General features: G+C 45.2%; 1 protein-coding gene across 1 annotated transcript in view; it reads right to left on the reverse strand.

The window, feature by feature from the left end:
• Positions 1 to 5,263: 5,263 nt before the first annotated feature.
• LOC105885998 (claudin-34-like) overlaps positions 5,264 to 20,377 on the reverse strand; it is a 55,106-nt gene continuing 39,992 nt past the window's right edge. Inside the window, exon 2 of the mRNA XM_012791361.3 lies at positions 5,264 to 5,924. Within this exon, the coding sequence (XP_012646815.2) occupies positions 5,264 to 5,924 (661 nt within the window). The remainder of the gene's footprint in view (positions 5,925 to 20,377) is intronic.

Consider the following 20,377-nt stretch of genomic DNA (forward strand, 5'->3'; position numbering starts at 1 on the left):
TTGTTGAAAATTTTTGCATCTATATTCATTAGGAATATTGGTCTGTAGCTTTCTTTTTTTGTTGCATCCTTTCCTGGTTTTGGTATCAGAGTAAGAATCGCTTCATAAAAGGTGTCGGGGAGGTTTCCGTTTCTTCTCGATGTTGTGGAATAGTTTCTGCAAGATAGGTACTAGTTCTTCTTTGTAAGTGTGGTAAAATTCAGGTGTGAAGCCATCTGGACCAGGACTTTTCTTTTAGGGAGATTTTTAATTGCTGTTTCTATTTCAGCAGTTGAGATTGGTCTGTTCAGGGAATCTATTTCTTCCTGATTGAGCCTAGGGAGGCTATGTGTTTCTAGAAATTTGTCCATTTCCTCCACATTTTCCAATTTGTGTAAATAAAGATTTTTGTAGTACTCATAAATTATATATTGTATCTCTTTGGGATCAGTTGTGATATCTCCTTTTTTGTTTCTGATGGAGCTTATTAGAGATTTCTCTTTTCTGGTTTTCATTAGCTTAGCCAGTGGTGTGTCAATTTTGTTTATTTTTTCAAAGAACCAACTTTTTGTTTTGTTAATCTCCTGAATAGCTTCCCTATTTTCAATTTCGTTTAGTTCTGATTTGATCTTGTTGATTTCACTTCTTCTGCTGGGTTTGGGGCTGGTCTGTTCTTCTTTTTCGAGCTCTTTGAGTCGTTTCATTAAATTGTCTATTTGTGATCTTTTTGACTTTTGGTTATAGGCATTTATGGAGATAAACTTTCCTCTCAGAACTGCTTTAGCTGTGTCCCAGAGGATTTGATAACTTGTCTCTCCATTGTCATTTTCTTCATAGAACTTTTTTATTTCCGTCTTGATTTCTTCATTTATGAAGTAATCATTTAGTAGGAGAATTTGTGTATTTTTTTAAGAGACAGGATCTCATTTCTGTTGCTCAGGGTGGTGTGCATGGCATGATCTTAGCTGACTGTCACCTCAAACTCCTGTGCTCAAGTGATTCTCCCACCTCAGCCCCCCTAGTGGCTTGGACTACAGTTGTATGCCACCACACCTGGCTACTTTTTAAATATTTTTGTAGAGACTGGGTATCCCTATGTTACCCAGGCTAGCCTTGAACACCTGGCCTCAAGCCATCCTCCCTCCTCAGTCTCCCAAAGTCCTGGGATTACAAATGAGAGCCACTGTGCCCGGCCTATGAGTTTTAAATTATGAGACAACTGGGGGTGGAGAGGTGTGAGGGTCATCTAGTGGGAAGAGTCCATGAATGACGCTAACCATCCTACAGTGCACAGGACAGTCCCCACCAAGAATATCCAGCCCAAATGTCAATACTGCTGAGGTTGACAGAGACAGCCAAGACAAAATGGCACTAAGATGGGGCACAGACATAAGTAGTGAGAGCTGGGCCACCAAACAGACAGCATTAGCTGATTTTCATGAAAAATGGATGTTGGACTGTGTTTCACAACTTCCTTTATATCCAGCCATTATGGGGAAAGCCTGTGATTGTCAAAAAGAATCCATTTTTCATCACACGTAACAATACGATGTAGAAACAGTTAGCCTTTATGTTGTGACAGCAAAGAAAGGCAAGCTTCAAGACAATTTCTCTTGATGCGTGTTTAACTCATAGGGTACCCAGCTGTCCAGCTTCTTTCCCTGGCCGATTTGTTTCAGTTGGTCCAATATTGCTGGCATAGTAACATCACACCTTGCTGCTCATTCACGTGTAGCTTGAGATGGATTTGCTTCCACTACAGCCCTCAGCTCATCATTATCCACCTTGGTCCCAGGTCACCCTCGTGGCGCAATTTTAAGATTAAAATCACCAGAATGGAAGTTCTGAAACTATCCATGTACTGTGTGTTCATTAGCCACGTCCTTCCCTAACACTTCGTTGATATTTTGAGCTGTCTGCGCTGCATTGGTTCCCCGACAGAAGTCATATTCGAAAATAACATGAATTTTTTACTTATGCATGGTTTCGCTAAAATTGCTCTAAAAAAATCATTTGAAAGATAATCACAAGCCAGACTATGCGTTTGAAAGACTGAGGATGTACCTGCACAATAAAAATAAACCACGAAGTGTCAAAGTGAAAGGTCAGAAATAGCCATCAGAGTTAGTACTCAAGGAAATCGGACATTTCACACTTACTAACCTAACACATCTGTGCTCATTCACACTCTTCGCAGGTTTTTAAGTATAAAGTTAATTTGTTTAAAGAAGAAGTTGAAGGCCGCACGGTGCGGGCTCCAGGCTTTGGAACTTTCCCTTTTCCCTTGGCTGGGCGTCCTTGGCTTAGGGAACCAAAGACCAGGAGGGCGGACTCCTGGCTGGGCCGCCACCTCTTAGCCCTCACTGGCGGCACCAGGCGCCATGGGCTTCCCCGGCTACCACCGAGATGCCGAGCCTCCTGCCGTCCTAGAGAGGACGCGGAGGGAGGGCCAGGGCCTCTCCAGCTCCGCGCGGCCACATCCGGTCCTGACTATGGCCAGACTGTGTGTCCTGCAGGGGGCGTCCTGGCTGTGCCCTAGACCGGGGCGGAACCTGGCACCCCCGCCCGCGTTGTAGCGCTTTCCCGGTTCCGAAGTAGTGGCTGACGGTGCTGCCAGGGGAGAGCCAGGCGTGGAATGGCCACAGCTGTCGGAGAGCGGCCAGGAAGGAAGCCGAGGTCCTGTTCACGGGGAGCAGGGGGAAACTGAGGCGGGCGGTGTGAGGAGGGGCGCGGCTCTGGGGATGAGGTGAGGGGCCAGAGCTCTGGGAAACGGTAACAGTAGGGGCTTTGCTGTGTTCACTCATTCATTTTTCAAATGAGAAACGAATGCCTGTGTTCCAGGTCCTTTGCGAAATGTTGAGGAATAAGCGACGAAAATGCCAGACAAGATCCTTGCCCTCACCGAGTTCCGGGAGGGAGACTAACAAACAGATAAAGGACACGTGCGTTAATGTCAAGTAGTGACAAATGCCAGAAAGAAAGGAACTAGCTGAAGCCATAGAGCATGGTAGGAACTTCACTGTCAGGGAAGGCCCCTTCCAGGAGGGTTATTTAAGCTGAGGCTTGAAGACTGGGAAGAAACCTCTACAGGGATTGACAGGGAGAACCTTTGAAGCAAAGGGACCAGGAGAATAAAGGCCTCGCCATGAGGAGGAGATGGACGTTCCAAGAGGTAAATATTAAGAGTGTGTTATGATTGATGTCAAGTGTTTGAATCTTAAAAAAAAAAAAAAAAATTTGGACGTGTCAAAAGGGCACATATTCCTGTGTCTCCACTGCCAAAGATGGAACAACTTGATCATAAAAAGAGGAATACTGAATGCAATTTTGCAAAACATTTTCAACATATAGAACCCCACAAGTTACTGTTAATACACATTTATGAGACAATTAGGGAATTTGAAGATTGACTGTGTATTGGAATATACCTAGAAATTATCGTTAACTTTTTGGTGTGATAGTGGCAATGTGATTATGTTAAGAAGAGTGGGTAGAGGGGTGGGAAAAATACAAAATAAAAAGAAAAGGTCCTTATCTTTTAGAGATACATATTGGAGTATTTATGAATAAAATAATATATTGCCAGGGATTTATTAAAAAAATCCAAGGCTGGGGTCAGGGCAGGCAGTAAGGGTAGGATGACTCATGACGGGTCATATATTAATAAATATTGAAGCTAAGACAACAGTCTCTCTACTTTTCAATGCGTTTGAAATTTTCCTTAGTAAAAACACAAAAACAATTTAATGAGTTCAGAGTCAAGAATTGATTTGATAACGAAAGAATAAAAAGGAAAAAATATCAAAGACAAAACAACCAATGCATTGGTCAACACTAAATGTAACTAAGCTATTCTTCCCTCTTTACTCTAGAAATGAACAGTTAGAAAGATGGAAGCATTTATCCCCCCTTTTTTGTATGCACTGAATTTTAGAGTAATCAAATAGCCATAATTGATGTGGGAAAACTCTTTCTCTCCTCTCTCTCTCTGTTTTTCTTTAGAGATGGGGGTCTCAGCCAGGCTAGTCTCAAACTCCTGGGCTCGAGCGCTCCTCCTGCCTCAGCCTCCCAAATAGCTGGGACTATAGGTGCACACCACCACACCCGGCAAGGAAAAACTCTACAAAGGCATCCTAGCTGATAAATCTGGCAAGAATGTTCACATTAGAAAGTCACCGCTTGCAATCCTTTGTGTGATAATTGATTCAAACAAGGACCATCAATAGATGAAACCATTAGGTTTAGGTGGAAGTTTGATGAGGAAATTTACAGGAGGGGGTCAAGCTTTTCCCTCATAGATCCTCTGATCAATCTTAGCATCACTAAAAGAGACAATTACCATGTGCCACCTGGATAACGCAGTCAGTATAAAGTACACAGCAGCACATATGAAACAATGCTTGTCCTCAAGGAGCTGACCTCGAATCTAATCAAACCTCTAGAGGTAACAAGTTAAATAACAGGATAAATGACCGCCTTTTACAGCAAATCAAAATCATAAAAAAAGGGCAGAGGGATTGCCGTGTGTATGTGTGGGTTATGGTATATTTTAGACTTAAGAAGCAGAGTGAGCACCTTATATGGAAAAAATAAAACTACAGACTTAGTTTGGTGGCATCTAAAAACTCTGGCTCTTTACTGAAAACAAAGAACCATTGTTAATTTTTTGAAGTATAATATGGTTATGCAGAAAAATATCGTCTTTTTAGAGAGTAATATTGAAGTATATGGGCACGAAGGGACATGGTGTCTGGGGTTTGCTTTAAAATACTTAGAAAAATAGGTTAAAAGGGGAAAAGAAGGGAGAGAGCTGAAATGGCAAAATCTTGATAATTGTTGAGTGTGGTAATTGGTGTGGAGATTTCCTATACTATTGTCTCTACTTTTGCACATTTTGGAAAACTTTATATGGTAGGGAAGTGTTATTACCATGACACAGGAGGTTAAGTCTATTATCATTTTCAGCAAAAGTTTCAGAGATGTGAGAGGTAAATGTACTCAGAAACTCTTATTCCCATGCACTAGGTTTATAGTATTGATTATTTCCTTTAGGCAACAATAATTAAAGTTCCCACCCAATAAGACCAATGGGCTGGTGGGCAAGACACATTTTTATTGAAAGTTCCAAATTCAACTAACCAATCAATTTAGCACATTCAGACACACAATGTAACAGAGAGAAACAGTTGGCTACATTGTGTCCCAAACTACCTGGTAATACTTCCCATATACTCTTGGGAATCTTGGATTTGCAAAGCCCACACAACCAGGAAATTCCGGTTTCTCAAACTGCAGGGTACCCTTTGCTCTCCGGTGGAGATTTGTAGCAGAGAAAAAACAACCCACTTAAGAGCATCAGGAAGGCAGCTATACTTGCCACTAAAGCGGCATTCCCGCTTTCCTGGGTATCTGGCCTGAAAGGCACTTGGAAAGATGGCGGGAAGGCAATCCCCTGTAAATTTTTGATAGAGTAGTAATTCTGGAGCACGGCAAGTGTGATACAGAGAGCAGCAATTAAATTCAGCATCCCCGAAAGAAGGAATGGATTGTAGGCGTTGTCCTTCTGAGGCATTCCCATGTATACATTCCTAAGTGCAAAGATACTGAAGACTCTCCCCAGGAGCCCTAGAATGCTGGCAATCAGCAGGAGGTGTTGAGCACTACGAATCTCAAACGGGAGAAAGTCATCATCGTAGGTGTACAGATGACAAACTTTGGCTATGCTGGTGTTGGTGTCATGATGGTAGATGCAGACTCTCCACATTCCCACACAGGCAACACCAGTGGGGAAGAACGTGGGGTCGTCCATGTGCCACACTCGCCACTCCACAAGGCCCATGGAAGTTGTACAGAGGATCCATCCTAGGATGCCGATAGTGAAACCAGACACTTGGTGATTGGGGCCATTGATGAGCAGAGTCATGGTGGCAGCGTGCCCAGGGTAACTGCAACGACATAAGACATGGTGAGGTTGGGCCCCTTGGGTCTGGGACAGCACCCCCATGGGTGAGCAGTACCAGCAGGGAATTCCTATATTTGAGAAAGGAGATAGTTGACCCTGCTGCTTTGCAGGCAGGAGTATAGCCTTTCGCAAGCCTTCAGAAGGGCCATTTGGCAGTACTTACCAAAGCCTTAAAATGCACAGACCTTCAAACAGGCTGTTTCACTTCTGGGCATTGGCCCAAGGATATAATTAAGACTGGCCAGAAATATTTAGCCACAAAGATGGTCATCACAGCACTGTTTGTAATATTCAAAAATGGGAAACAACATCAAGTCCAAAAGTAAGGCTCAGTTTGATAATTTATGCTATATCAATGCAGTGGAGCTATATGCCCAACATTAAAAATGTAAGTGAAATCATACAGTATGTAATATTTTGTGGTTAGCTCTTTTCACTTGGCACGTTTTCAAAGTTCATGCATGTTATAACATGTATGAGAAGTTTGTCCCATTTCGTTGCTGAATTGTATTCCGCTATATAGATAGATATACCACAGTTTGTTTATCTATTCACCAGTTTTTTTGATGTTTCAGTTGGTTCCATGGAATGGTTATTACAAATAATGCTGCGATGAACATTTGTATATAAAACTTTGTGTGGATATATGCTCCTGTTTCTCTTGTGGAATACCTAGGGGTGGAGTTGGTGCTTCACATGGTAAGTGTGTATTTTTTCAAAATTGCTAAACTGTTTCCCCAGTGGCTACACTATCTTACATGGCCATTAGCAGTGTATGAAGGCTCCAGTTTCTTCTCCAACATTTGTTATTTTTAGTCTTTTTGACAATAACCATTCTAGATAACATTATATGTTACCAAAACGAAGGTGTTCACAGTATATCAAGTATCAACAGCATGTTACAAAATAGGATGCACAATACATCACAGATACGAGTTGAATTGGAAGGCTGTATGCTGAATTACTAAGAGAAATTTCCAACTGTGTTCGAGGGATTATAACTTTTTAAAGCTATTTGTATTGTGAAGAATCACATACATATAGAAAAGTGTAGAAGGTCTACGTGAACAGCTCAATGAATTATGACGGGGCAAACACCCATGTAGCCACTACTTAGTTTAAGGTATGCAGTATTTCACTTCCTGAATCTAAAATGCAGGTAACAAAACCATAAGTATATACAGTAATATGATCTGATTTTTGCTAATAACATGTGCTGGGAAGATACAAAACAAGATACATCTGAATACTGGGATTACTAATGATTTTTCTTTTTCTGTTTTCAGGTTAAAGACTATTACTTTTTTACTTGGAAAAAAGGGTGGCGCATACAGAGATACAAGCAGAGAAATGTACTTGTTAGTGACTATCAAGAGCAATAAAAACATGGGTGTCTTCCAACCCAATCTCCCACCTCTTGGAATCAATTCTAGGGGACAAATCAGACAGTGTGATCCAAGCGCCTGGGCAATGATGATCACAAGCAGTGTGATTGATACTAGGGGTAAGAGAAATCGGAGACCAGTAATATGTGGATCAATATGGATGCTTAAGTAAATTTCCTAATTCCACGAGACAGAACATATTTTCAACCATTTACAATGAATTCTTCAAAAACATTGTAATGACAGGAAATCTTCACTGTATGTTCAGAGGGGAAATGGGTGCAAAAGAATGTATAACATGTATGTCATTATGTTCTGAAGTGTATGTGTGTGTGTCTGTAAGTGTCTGACCCCAATTTTCTTTTTAAAAGACAACTACGTACATATGCATAAAAGTTTGTAAGGCAGTACTTTGGAATGTCATTTCTGGGTGGGAAAATACTCATTTTCGGCTAGGTATGGTGGCATGCCCAGAGAGAGCCCTGGCCCCAGTTATGGCTTTCCTGAATGCCCTGTAGTTTGCTCATCCCTGCCTCTTCCCCTCCTCAAGTGAAAGCTTCCTTCTGGTCTCTGTCATCATTGTTTTTATCTCTCCAGCTTGCCTTTCAGGTACTCCACTGCTAATCTCTGTCACCCCAAGCCAGAAGAATAACCCACCAGGTGAGAAACCCAGGCCAATATGGACATTTATGGACTGACTGACCTAGATGAGGGGTCCTCATAGTCCAAAGCCTTGTATTTCCGGGTGCCCCAAAACCCTCCAGTCGAAGATTCTATTTCCAGCTACATCCTATCTGCTCTCATGCCATTGAGGTTGACTTTGGTAGGCCAGCCACTTGCAAGGTTTTAACATCTCAACCTAGAATTTTCATTTGAAAGGTGAGAACAATCTTGATTTTTACCTTTTTTTAAAAAGCAAGTACTTTTAGACTGACAAAAAAATTGCAAAATAATACTGAGAATTCTTCTATACCCTTCATCCAGCTACTCCTCATGTTATGATCTTACATAACCATGGTACTATTAGCAAAACCTGGAAGCTCTTATTTCAATTGCACCATTTTCCCCATTAATACCCTTCCTTTCTCTGGTCAAGAAACCAGTCCAGGATCTCACATTGTTTTTTTGCTCTGTCATCCAGGCTAGAATGCAGTGGTGTGATCATAGCTCACAGCAACCACAAACTCATGGGTTCAAGCGATCCTCCTGCCTCAGCATCCTGAGTAGCTGGGACTACAGGCGTGTGCCACCCCACCCAGGTGATCTTTCAATCTTTTGTTAGACGGGGTCTCCCTCTTGCTCAAGCTGGTCTTGAACTCTTGACCTCAAGCGATCCTCCCAACGTGGCCTCCCTGAGTGCTGGGATTAGAGGCATGAGCCACCTTACCTGGCCCCCACGTTGTTATTAGTTGTTATATCTCCTTAGTCTCCTACAATCTATGACGGTTCCTCAGTATTTCATTGTCTTTCATCACCTTGACACTTACAAAGAATACTAGCAGATGTTTTTTAAAAGGTCCATCAATTTTGACTTGGTAGATGTTGTTGCATGACTGAAAAGAGGTTATGAATTTTGGTATCAAAATGCTACTATGAAATGATACTGTGGGAGGGGGGACATGGGCAATATACGTAATCTTAACATTTGTACCCCCATAATATGCTGAAATAAAAATAAAAAAATAAAGGCCAGCCTAAACTTAAGAAAAAAAAAAAGAAAGAAAGAAATAATACTGTGTCTTCCCAGTGCATCATACCAAGGGGCTCATGAAGCCTATATGTCTTCTTACTGGTGATGTTGACCTTGATCTCTTGGTTAAGGGAATACCTGCTGATTTCTCCAGAGTAAAGTTATCTTTCTTTTTACTTGATCATTCTCTTGTATTTCATACATATTAAGGGGGAATTACTTGGAAACTATACAAATTCTTTGTCCTCCACCTTTCCCCCACTGATTTTAGCATCCATCAGTGGATCCTGCCTGTAACAACTGTTATTGTGGTATTCTAATTGTGATTTTGTGTCTCTTTTTTCTTCTATACTTATTGGTTGGAATTTCTTTGTAAGGAAGAGTTGTCAGTTCTCCCCCATTTACTTATTTATTCAAGTACTGAGATCAGCATGGCGATTCATTTTGTTTTGTGGATAAAATTCAATACTACGATTACCTATTTTGTTTCTTTCTTAATTCTTTTGGAGACAGAGTCTCACTCTGGTGCCCAGGCTAGAGTGCCGTGGCATCAGCCTAGCTCACAGCAACCTCAAACTCCTGAGCTTAAGCGATCCTCTTGCCTCAGCCTCCCGAGTAGCTTGGACTACTGGCATGCGCCACCATGCCTGGCTAATAACAAATTTGTATGCTTTTGCTCCTGTTCATCTGTTGTATGTTTGATAGACTCAAATTATCAAAACTTTGGGTGCCAGTAGGAAAATTCCCTTCACCCTTACCGAGAAGTGCACTGCATTTAGTGTTCTGCAGATCACTTTTATGTTAGGCTTAATAGAAGGTACCAAGAGTCACATCTACTTCTGCATTTGATCTTTTGACATCAAATGACACAGAGCCTCTAGAAAAGTCCACTGCACCCTCATGAGAGAAGGAGAGTGAAAAAGGCCCAAACGTAATATTGTGAAAATCATTTTAACCTTGTGGACCCCATCCACACATTACCCACCAAAAAAGAGTCTTGGAGACACTTGGGGGTCTGCAGATCACACTTTGAGACCCAATCTTCTATGGGCTTCATGTTTGTCTACAGCATTTCATGCCGCAAACAACCCTTCCAAGTGGGCAGTACTCTTATCCCCATCTTAGAGTTGAAAGGACTGAGGCCAGAGAGGTTAAGTAACTTGTCTCAAGTCACACAGCAAGCGGGTGGTGGAGCCAGACAGCCGGTCACACACTCCATCCTCTCAGCACAGCATTTGTGGGTGAGGCGGGAGCAAGTGCGGTTAAGGCCTGTGGAGGAGTCAATCAGCAAGGGAAGGGCCCCGTCCTCTGAGCTGAGGGAGGAGGGCAAGCTAGGGTACGGATTCGGGACCCTGGCACACCTGGTGCCTTTCCCAAACCACTGAGTCACACGCTCAGGGGATGTGGACGCGGCACAGATATTCTCACAGCTCCCTGGGTGGTGCCCACGTGCAACTAGGTGGACAAGCCCCTGAGGTGAGCAAAGCTATTCTGAGAGGTGGGGGATGGGGAGACCATCAGCCCAGGTGGCCTCTGTTGGATTGAGAGGCGCTCCCCACTGCAGCAGGGAACAGACTAGAACAAAAAGCTGTCAGGGACAATGGATGCAATCAGGAATCTAAGTGATATTCTAAATATATAACCGCAAAGCCATTAGGGTGGCTACTATTTAACAAACACCCCAGAAAGTGACGAGTGTGGTGAGGAAGTGCTGACCTGAACCCCGCACATTGCTGCTGGGACTGCAACCTGGCATGGCCGAGGGGGAAAACAACATGGCAGTTCCCCAAAAAACTAAAAACAAAATGACCACCGGATCTGACAACTCAGCGTCTGGGTATACACGCAAAAGAAGCGAAAGCAGGGACTCAAAGAGATACTCACAGCAGCATCCTTTGCAAGGGCCAAAGGGCGGGCACTAACCCAAATGGCCCCAGACGGACGAACTGACAAACAAAATGTGCTCTAGCCCTACGACGGGCTGTTATTTAGCCTTTGAAAGGAAGGAAAATCTGGAGCATGCTGCAACACAACGAACCTTGAGGACATTGTGTCCTGAAATAAGCCAGTCACAAGGGGGCAAGTCCTGTGTAATTCCACGTGTGTGAGGCTCCCAGAGGAGTGAGACTGGCCGAGGGGGAAAGCAGCCTGGGTTGCCGGGGAAGGCGGGGAGCGCTGCTGTCTGCTGGGTCAGTTCCAGTTCTGTGAGACCAGAAGCGTCCTGACACGGGCTGGCTGCACAGCAAGGAGAACGGACCTAACACTACAAACGACACACCTAAAGTACGTGTAATTCGTGTCATGTGCTTTTTACTACACAACAAAAAACATACAACAAACAAGGGCTGAGCCTCTACTAACCTGTGAAACGGTGTCAGAGTGATGCGTTGAGTTGGGAGCAGCACCACGTCACTGGGCAGCTGGCCCAGCGTGGACGCCGCTCCTCTCAGAAGCCCTGCCTGGCTCTTTGTCCCCGATACCTGTCTAGACTGCCTGAGACCTCAGCCACACCGAGGCCCTTCCCTCGGCCTTGCACCGGGTCCCCACATTCCGTTGTCGCCCACTGCCCTCACCTAGGTTCCATGTGGCTAGGTCACAAATGCCATGGCAGCGGCCATTCCATGTGGCCACAGCACGGTCCTGGTTCCCTTCCGTCATCATGTGTAGCCTTGGAAGGGGGGTGTTTACTACGGGGTCTTCAGACGACCTTCAGAGTGCACTTCAAGATCCATCTGAGTCCCCTGCCTCCTAATCACGTCCTCTCTGCTCCCCCCTGAAATGGAATCTCCCAATACCGCCTGGAGGCGATGACATTTCTTAAAGCAAAGGTAAAATGTAAGTGCAGGTGTTAGCAAAAGTGGCACCACCTCTTTGGTTGTGAAAGCCACTGACAACCAACATATTAGGAGAGACTAATTCATGGGAAACGGCCTCCTTCTAGTTGAGTCTCAGCTTAGAGGCCTGTTGGGACATGGTACACAGGGGTAAGACCAGCAGGATGTGCAAGATCATTCCTAATTTGTGACAAATTGGCTTACTAAGATTGCAGATAGCTTCCAATGGAGCTCCTGGAAGAAATCATGCTGCCAAAAAGGTAAATGATGTCAGCTAGCCAGCACTTAGGAGTAAATGTTATATAGAAGCCAAAATTCCACTGCAATCTTTGGCTTAGAGTATTTTCCACAATAAGGAATTTATCCCAATCAAATGAGCAGAAATGTGTACAAAGAGTTAAGTGCAAAGCGCACCCAACGAACTTTGTAACTCAGATGACAACTGGGACCGAAAGGAAATATCCTAAAACCACATGTAGAGACTATGTCCACGAACCTATTTTCTATCCTCATAATCAGAATCATACAGCGACTCAACACTATGTTGAAGAATAATTAAGGAGAATGTCCCCAATATAGCTAAGAAACATTTCAAAACTATGTGATGAGCATAATCTTGTTTCATCAAAAAAGCAAAATGAAAAGGGAGAGATGGAGAAAGGAAAAAGAGGGAGGGAGGGAAGCAAGGAAAGGAGGAAGGAGGGAGGGAGAGGACGTGGGAGGGAAGGAAGGAGGGATGGAAGGAAGGACAGGAGGAGGGAGGAAAGGAAGAAGGGAAGAAAGGAAGGGGAAAGGGAGGCAAGGAGGGAGGAAGGGAAGGAGGGAGAGGAGGAAGGAGGAGAAAGGAGGAGGGAGGAGAAGGAGGGGAGAAGGGACATGTGGACAGGTTAACTTAGGTGGCAGAAGAGCCTTTGCAGATGTGATTAACTTGAGGATCCTGACACGGAAAGGCGGCCTATATGGTCCGGGCGGGTCCCAGGCAGCACGAGGGCGCTTGTGAGGGGAGGCAGCTTGGCGAAGGCAATGAGGTGGCGGAAGCAGAGGCAGAGAGAAATGAGAAGACACTAAACTGCTGGCCCAGCAGATGCAGGACGGGCCCTGGCACAGGAGTGGCAAGGAGCCAGCTGTTCCTCAGAGCTCCAGAAGGGAGCGCCACCCTGCCCACGCCTTGCCTGTCACCCAGGGTGGCGGGTCTCACACTTCTGACCTTGAGCACAGTGACAGAATAAACGGTGTCATTTGAAACCACAGGTGTGCGGTAATTTGTTAGAGCGGCAACGGGAAAGGAACGCATTGCCTGTGTGTGGCTGTGCACTTACAAATGACTTTGTTAGTTTCGCGTTGTGCTAGACGTGTATCTGCTTTTCTGTGTGGATGAGTGGTTATGTTTGAAAATAGAGAAACAACAGAACAGGAAGTTACCTCCACCTCCCCCACCCGAGGCCTGCGAAAGTGATAGGAAGGGGTCTAAGAGGCATCAGCCTCAGGGCGGGCGGCCGCTGACTGGGGAGCCCTGGTGGCTGGAGCGGTGGCAGTGACGGCCACCCTGGTAGACCAGAAGGCCGAGGTGGGGACCTGTGGGCAGCGGGCTCCTGGGAGGTGCTGGGGGCAGAGGGGCTGACGGGGTCAGGGCCTGGCGCCTGTGTGCGACGCCTCCGCCCCTCCTTCACCCCTCCCGGTCCCCCCTGCCAGTGTCCTCCCGCGGCAGAAGGCAGGAGGGCCAACCTGAACAACGGGGTGAACCCTAAGGACTGGATCTGGGGCCATCGGGCTACATCTCGGGAGACATAGTGACAGTGGGGACAAGGGATCAACTATGGAATCAACTGTCGCTCACGCTCGGCCCCAAGTGTTTGGTGATCTACAGTTCTGTCAAAAAACAGAAGGTTTTCACGTGGAGAGCAGAATTCGCCACCTCCTCCCTTTGGCTGTGTTTGGGTTATTTCTTTGCTAGACGGGAATGTGGGAAGGCAGCAGCCCGTTCCCTCTCGTGCTCCAGCCCTGGCGCCGTCAGCACAGGGAGAGAGAGAGCCACGCCAGGCAGGCGAGGACAGGGCCCAGCAGCCTGGAGCTGAAGAGCCACGCCCGATCCTGTAGGCTGCCAGGGCCACGCTGTGTCTGCGTGGGCCACAGCGATACTTCCCAGGGTGAGAAGTGACAGGAATCATCTTCCTCAGCAGAGAAAGGGAGGGGCGGCGAGGACAAGCAGGAGCTGGGGAAGCCAAGCGCCCAGCGGGTCACACGCACACGCACAGGCCTCTGCAACTCCCGTCCCGCCTTTCACTTGAACCTACGTACACCAGCGGTCGGCAGCGTGCAGTCCTCACGCGCGGTATTTGTTTAGTTCGCTTTGCGAATTCACTCGGACATCCTTTGTCTTCTGTTTGGTGTGTTGAGAGCTGCACACTGTGACTGGTGGCCCACACCTGGCCCGCCACCTATTTTCCTATGGCTTGTGAGCTATGATAATACAAACTGTTATCAAAATAAAAATGATTTGGCCAGGTACGGAGGCTCACTCCTGTAATCCTAGCACTCTGGGAGGCCGAAGCTGGAGGATCCCTTGAGCTCAGGTGTTCAAGACCAGCGTGAGCAAAGGTGAGACCCTGTCTGTAGTAAAAATAGAAAAAGTTAGCTGGGCATGGTGGCACATGCCTGTAGTCCCAGCTGCTCAGGAGGCTGAGGCAGGAGGACCGCTTGAGCCTGGGAGTGTGAGGTTGCAGTGAGTTGTGATGATGCCACTGCACTCCAGCCTGGGGCCACAGAGGGAGATTCTGTCCCTCCTGCCCCCCCCCCAAAAAAAAGATTGAAAAAACAAAAGAGTCATTCACTCTGCAAAGTGGATAAGAAAGCTTTGCTGATACACAGCCGCTCGCTCATCTATGTGCGGCGGCTGCTTTCACGCACAGGGCAGCGTGGAGCAGGTGGGGCCGAGACCACAGGGCCCTCAAAGCCTCAAATACGCGCTGCTTGACCCTTTACAGAAAAAGGTTGCCTAGACCACTTATATTTAATGTCATCATTGACATATTTGGGCTCAGGTCTGCTATTTTAATATTTATTTTCTTTCTTCTATTTCTCTTTTCCTCTGTTTCCTTTTCCTGCCTTCTTCCGTGTTATTTAAACGTTTTTAGTTTCCATTTTATCTATTGAGTTGTCTGTATGTCCTTGCAGTCTTTTTGTGGTTGTTCTAGGGATGATTCTACATGAACGTTTCACGGCCTATTTAGAATTAGCATGTATTTTTGAGACAGGGTCTCACTCTGGAGACCAGAGTGCAGTGCAGTGGCCAGGGTAGAGTGCAGTGGCGTCACCACAGCTCTCTGTACCTCCAGCCCCTGCTCAAGCCATCCTCCTGCCTCAGCCTCCTCAGTAGCTGGGACTACAGGCTGGCCACCACACCTAGATTTTTTTATGTAGAGATGAGGTCTCGCTCTGTTGCCCAGGCTGATCTCAAACTCCTGGCCTCAAGTGACCCTCCTGCCTCAGTCTCCCAAAGTGCTGGGATTACAGGCGCGCATCACCACGTGCAGCCATGACGTTTTGACACATACTTACACCTGTGCGACCCACAGGCCTAGCAATTTGCAGAACATAAACATCACACCAGAAAGTGCCCCTGCCCCTTCCTGATCAATCCCCAACCCACCCTCAGAAATAACTGTTACTTTGACATTTTCTACCACAGACAATTTGACCTATTCTGGAGTGTCACATAAATGGTGCCACGAAGCAGGTACTCTTCCTCGTCAGCCTGTTCTCACTTCGCATAGTGTTTGTGAGATGCATTCATAATTTTGTGTGCACTTCCCTATTTGTGCCTTTAATTTTTTTAGCGGTATTCCACTGTATAAACCAGCCCACCATTTACTTATTCTCTATTGATGAACATCTGGGCTGTTGGCATTTTTTGACTGTTGTAATTACAACAAATCACAGAACCTGCCTTGGTAGCCCAGAGTTTAACGTGAGGCTAAACATACATATTAAGATCTGATCATCATAGACCAAAAGGGAGAAACAAAGGGAGTTGAAACTAAGATAGGAAACACCTGTATAACCCTAACCCTGTGGACAAAACCATAGGAGACACACTTGAAAATCTATCACTAGCTAATCATTTCCAAAACAAATAAATTTTGTTCTTCATTAAATTTTTCATTAAATTAGAAAGGTTTGATTTCTTTCAAAAGTTTTTAGTCTATTGTTGTGATAAAACACCATGGCCCATAGGAAAATTTTTTTATTCTCTAGTGTGGTAGTCAGTATTAAAAGAGGAAAGATTTCAGATTCGACAAGAACATAGTCAGAAAAGTCTGAGTGAATTAGGATATTAACATCAGGCTCTAGGGAGCTTAAAAAGCAAATTATTTTTTTAAAAATTGACTTAGATATTTTCATGCTGTGTGTATGCTCACTTCCATGTTTAAATGAATCTCCAAGATGGGATATGTTGAATGAAAGTTTGCTTAGGATATTTGTGACTTGGCTGTCTGTGTGTGCACTTTCTCTATAAGCTGTTCTATCACACATGAAGTACCTCTGGATAATCCGATCACACGTGGGCAGGACACCACTGGACACGTGGCCCCCAAAGAGGCCACTGCTCATTGACAATGCACCTGGTCACCTATGAGCTCTGATGGAGATGCACAAGGAGATTGTTATTTCCATGCCTGCTAACACACATTCCTTCTGCAGCCCTTGTGTGAAGGAGTCAATTCACCTCACAAGTCTTCTTATTCGAGAAATACACTTCATAAGGATGCAACTGCCATGGAGAGTGCTTTCTCTGGTAGGAGAATGGAGGGAGAGAAAATCGGAAACGTTCCATTAAATAGAAAGGATTCACCATTATGGATGTGATTAAGAATATTTGTAATTCATGGGAGCAGGTCAAACTACCAACATTATGAGAAGTTCCAAACAAGTTGATTCTAACCCTGATGGATGCCTTGGAGGTTCCAGGCTTCAGTGGAGGAAGTCACCGCAGATGTGGTGGAAATAGCAGAACAGGAATTAGAAGTGGAGCCTGAAGATGTGACTGAACTGCTGCGATCTGAAGATTGAACCAGAACAGGTGAGGACTTGCTCCTTATGGAGGAGCAACAAAGTGGATCTTGAGATGGAACCTACTCCTAGTGACGATGCGGTGGACACTGCTGAGCTGACACGGAGGATTCAGGATATGACATAAACCTAGTTGATAAAGCAGTGGCAGGTTGGAGAAGACTGACTCCAATTTTGCTACTGTGGGGTAAATGCTATCGAACAGCATCACATGCTACAGAGAAATCTGTCATGAAAGGAAGAGTCAATCAGTGTGGCAATCTTCATTGTTGTGTTATTTTCAGAAGTTGCACAGCCAACCCGGCCTTCCACATCCGCCACCCTGCTCAGTCTGTGGCCATCAGCAGGGAGGCCGGGCCGGCCCCTCCACCTGCAAAAAGATGGCAAAAGGCTCACTGAAGGCTCAGGTGATCATTACCGTGTTTTAGCAATAAAGCATCTTTTGTATACAGATATGGGGCACAAGTGTAATTTTGTTTGATGGACATATTCCATGCACAGTGATGAAGTCACAGCTGGTAGTGTTGCCATCACCTGAAGGAGGTAGATTGTCCTGGTCTGGTCATTTCTTAGCATCCTCCCTGTCTCCCTCCCACCCTTCTTTGTCTCCACTGTCTTTCATCACACACCCCCACTTTTAAGTGAGAACTTTCCATGTTTCACTCAGGAGAATGTCCTCCAGTTCCATCCACAGTGGAAAACACACAGTTTCTTTCTTTTTTTATGGCTGAATGGTATTCCATGTGCATATGTACCATATTTTCCTTATCCATTCATAGGTCATACACACTTAGGTTGATTCCATATCTTCCCCACTGTGAACTGCCATGGAGGTACAAGTTCAGATATCTTTGTGATATAATCTCCCTTCCTTTGGGTAGATATCCAGTGGTGTGATTTCTCACTGGATGGCAGTTGTATTTTCAGTATGCAATAACATATTTCTTATTAAGGTATGGGCATTTTCTTAGACATAATACTATTTCACACTGTGTAGGGTACAGTTTAGTGTAGACACCACTTTTATGTGCACTGGACACCAAAAAAATTATGTGACTCCGGTAGTGCAATATTTAGTTTATTTCAGTTGTCTGCACCCAAGCCCACAACATGTCTGATTTATACCTGTATATAGATACATAAATACATATATAAATACAAATATATATATATGATATTCATTGGAATATATTTTGTTATAGTAAGAAAAAAAAAGAACTTAATGCAACCAAGACTTTCAACAATCCACTAGATATTTTTACAAATGAAGAAACTTGATTATAAGTAAACAAATGAGGAGTCAAGTGTCAGAACCAAGTCCAAAGTTAGCACCCAAGTTGCAGAAAACCTGACTTTATACTGAGAGAACTACTGCACCCTGATCATTATATTTCTCCTCCTTGGGAATGCATAAATTTGAGTCAGTTTAAAGTGAAATTATGGGTAATTTTTTCCTTTCTCTGTACTTTTTTGGATGCTCAAAATTTTCTATAATGAGTGTGAGTTAATCTTTAAAATAAAAGTTATAAATAATATTTTTTTCAGTATGTAACCAGTGCACATGGATTTTACCCATTACTGTTCCTTCATAAAGCATTCTTCCACTTTTCCACCAGACGGCAGCATAAACACATAAATAGCAGAAAACAGTTTCAGAGTGCAGTTTTTGTTCTCAAATTAGCCACTTCTGCTGTTAATTACTCAGAGTATTTTGACATGTTGCTTGCACAAAATATACATCAGATTCTTTAGTTTTCTGACTAAAGCTACTACATAATCGTTGTAAAATTGGTATACACTATAGGAGAAACACACAGGTCACCTCAGGTGGCACTCCTCAGGTATAGAGAAGGATAACAATCTGACAAAACCGTTTCCCTCACTAATACGATTGTTTTCTGACCTCTCCTTTCACATCAAATTTATCTTGAGCCTCTTCCCTGTATCCCCACATTCTTTGATATGGTCATTTTTAGAAGAGTCACTGTGTTCCACACTGTGGATTCACTGTGACTTCTCTAACTGATTGAAATGAGTCATTAGGCTATTATCACTGTCTTGAAACTAGAAAACATTCTCCAAATACACAATATGCTGAGAAACATAATCCAGTCACCTAATTAATCACTTCTCAAGTTGGATACAGGCTAATTCTTTGCCATCTTTGCTTCAGAAGTTTGTAAGAGACAATAGTTTACAGGGACAGCTGAAGGTTCCCTCTAACCAGTTAATTCCCATCCTTCCATCCTAAAAGTAACCTCCAATCTCAATTGGTGTTTACCCCTGCTATCCTTCATCTCAGACCTTAATTATGAAAGTATGTTTCATAGACAACATAGCATTGTTCTGAGGTTTAAAATAATGATTCACAAAAGTACATCTATTATTCACTTAAGATTATGATTCAGGATCTGACAACGTTGATATAGACCTGGATAATGCTAACTGCTCGAGTATATAATTTGTGAACATGATGTAATTTATCACAAGACATTGCCCTATGGACAATCCCTTCGATTGCTTCCAATCCCTGGGAATGGCGCCTGTGCGGGCGCAGGTGCGCATGAGTTCCTCCAGGGGGCGCGCCGGGACAGGAATGGGCAGCAGCGAGCTGTGGCGTGCGGGCTCCAAAGCAGGAGCCTCCTCAGTCCAGCAGCTGCTGCCACGTTGCACTCTCCAGTCACCGCGATTGACGACTCCGCCAGCAGGGACCCAGAGGCCCTTTGCTCCCGCCGTGGCTGCTGCCCTCTGCCCAGAGACGGGGCCTCCGCGTCCTCCAGGTGGAGGCCCTGCTCGTGCGCATGGGCCACAAGGTTTGCTGCGCGGGCTCCTCTCCAGAGCCTTCCCTGCTCCCTCCGTCGGGCTGCTCATCTTTTGCGGGCTGCTGCGTGAGATGCGTTCTCTGTCCCTGATCCAGAGAGGGACGCCCGCGGCGTGCCACACCCGGCCATGTGGGGAGAGGTCAGTAAAGGGGTGGCGGTGGCCTCCCTCCCTGCGGGTTCCCCGTGGCTAAAAATAATGCTGCTGAAATGCCATAAGTCGTCACGTCGCTGCTGGGGTGTGTCGTGTCGTGAGGCCTCTGGTGACCGCACGCCCGCCCCGACCACGGACAGACTTGGTTTCCTGTCACTGTTCCCTAAGCAGCACAGTGCAGGGGCTACGCGCATGGCAGCTGCGGTGCATGAGGGACTCTGAGTACCGTGGGGGGATGTAAGGAGGACGCGCCCAGGTTTATGCAAACACTGAGCCGTTTTGTATCAGGGCCTTGAGCACCCATGCATGTTGGCGTGGAGGGGTGTCCTGGGATCCATCCCGCCTGGATAGCGAGGGACGACTGTGTTTGCACAAGCACGGGCACGTTGGGGACAGACAACGTGGGCTGTTCTGTACCCACAGACAGCAACAGTGGGCAGTGCCCAGCACCTCAGGCCTCAAGTGGCGAGGGAAGTGTTGGGTG

The sequence above is a fragment of the Microcebus murinus genome, chromosome X (assembly GCF_040939455.1).
Source record: "Microcebus murinus isolate Inina chromosome X, M.murinus_Inina_mat1.0, whole genome shotgun sequence".
Taxonomy (NCBI): domain Eukaryota; kingdom Metazoa; phylum Chordata; class Mammalia; order Primates; family Cheirogaleidae; genus Microcebus; species Microcebus murinus.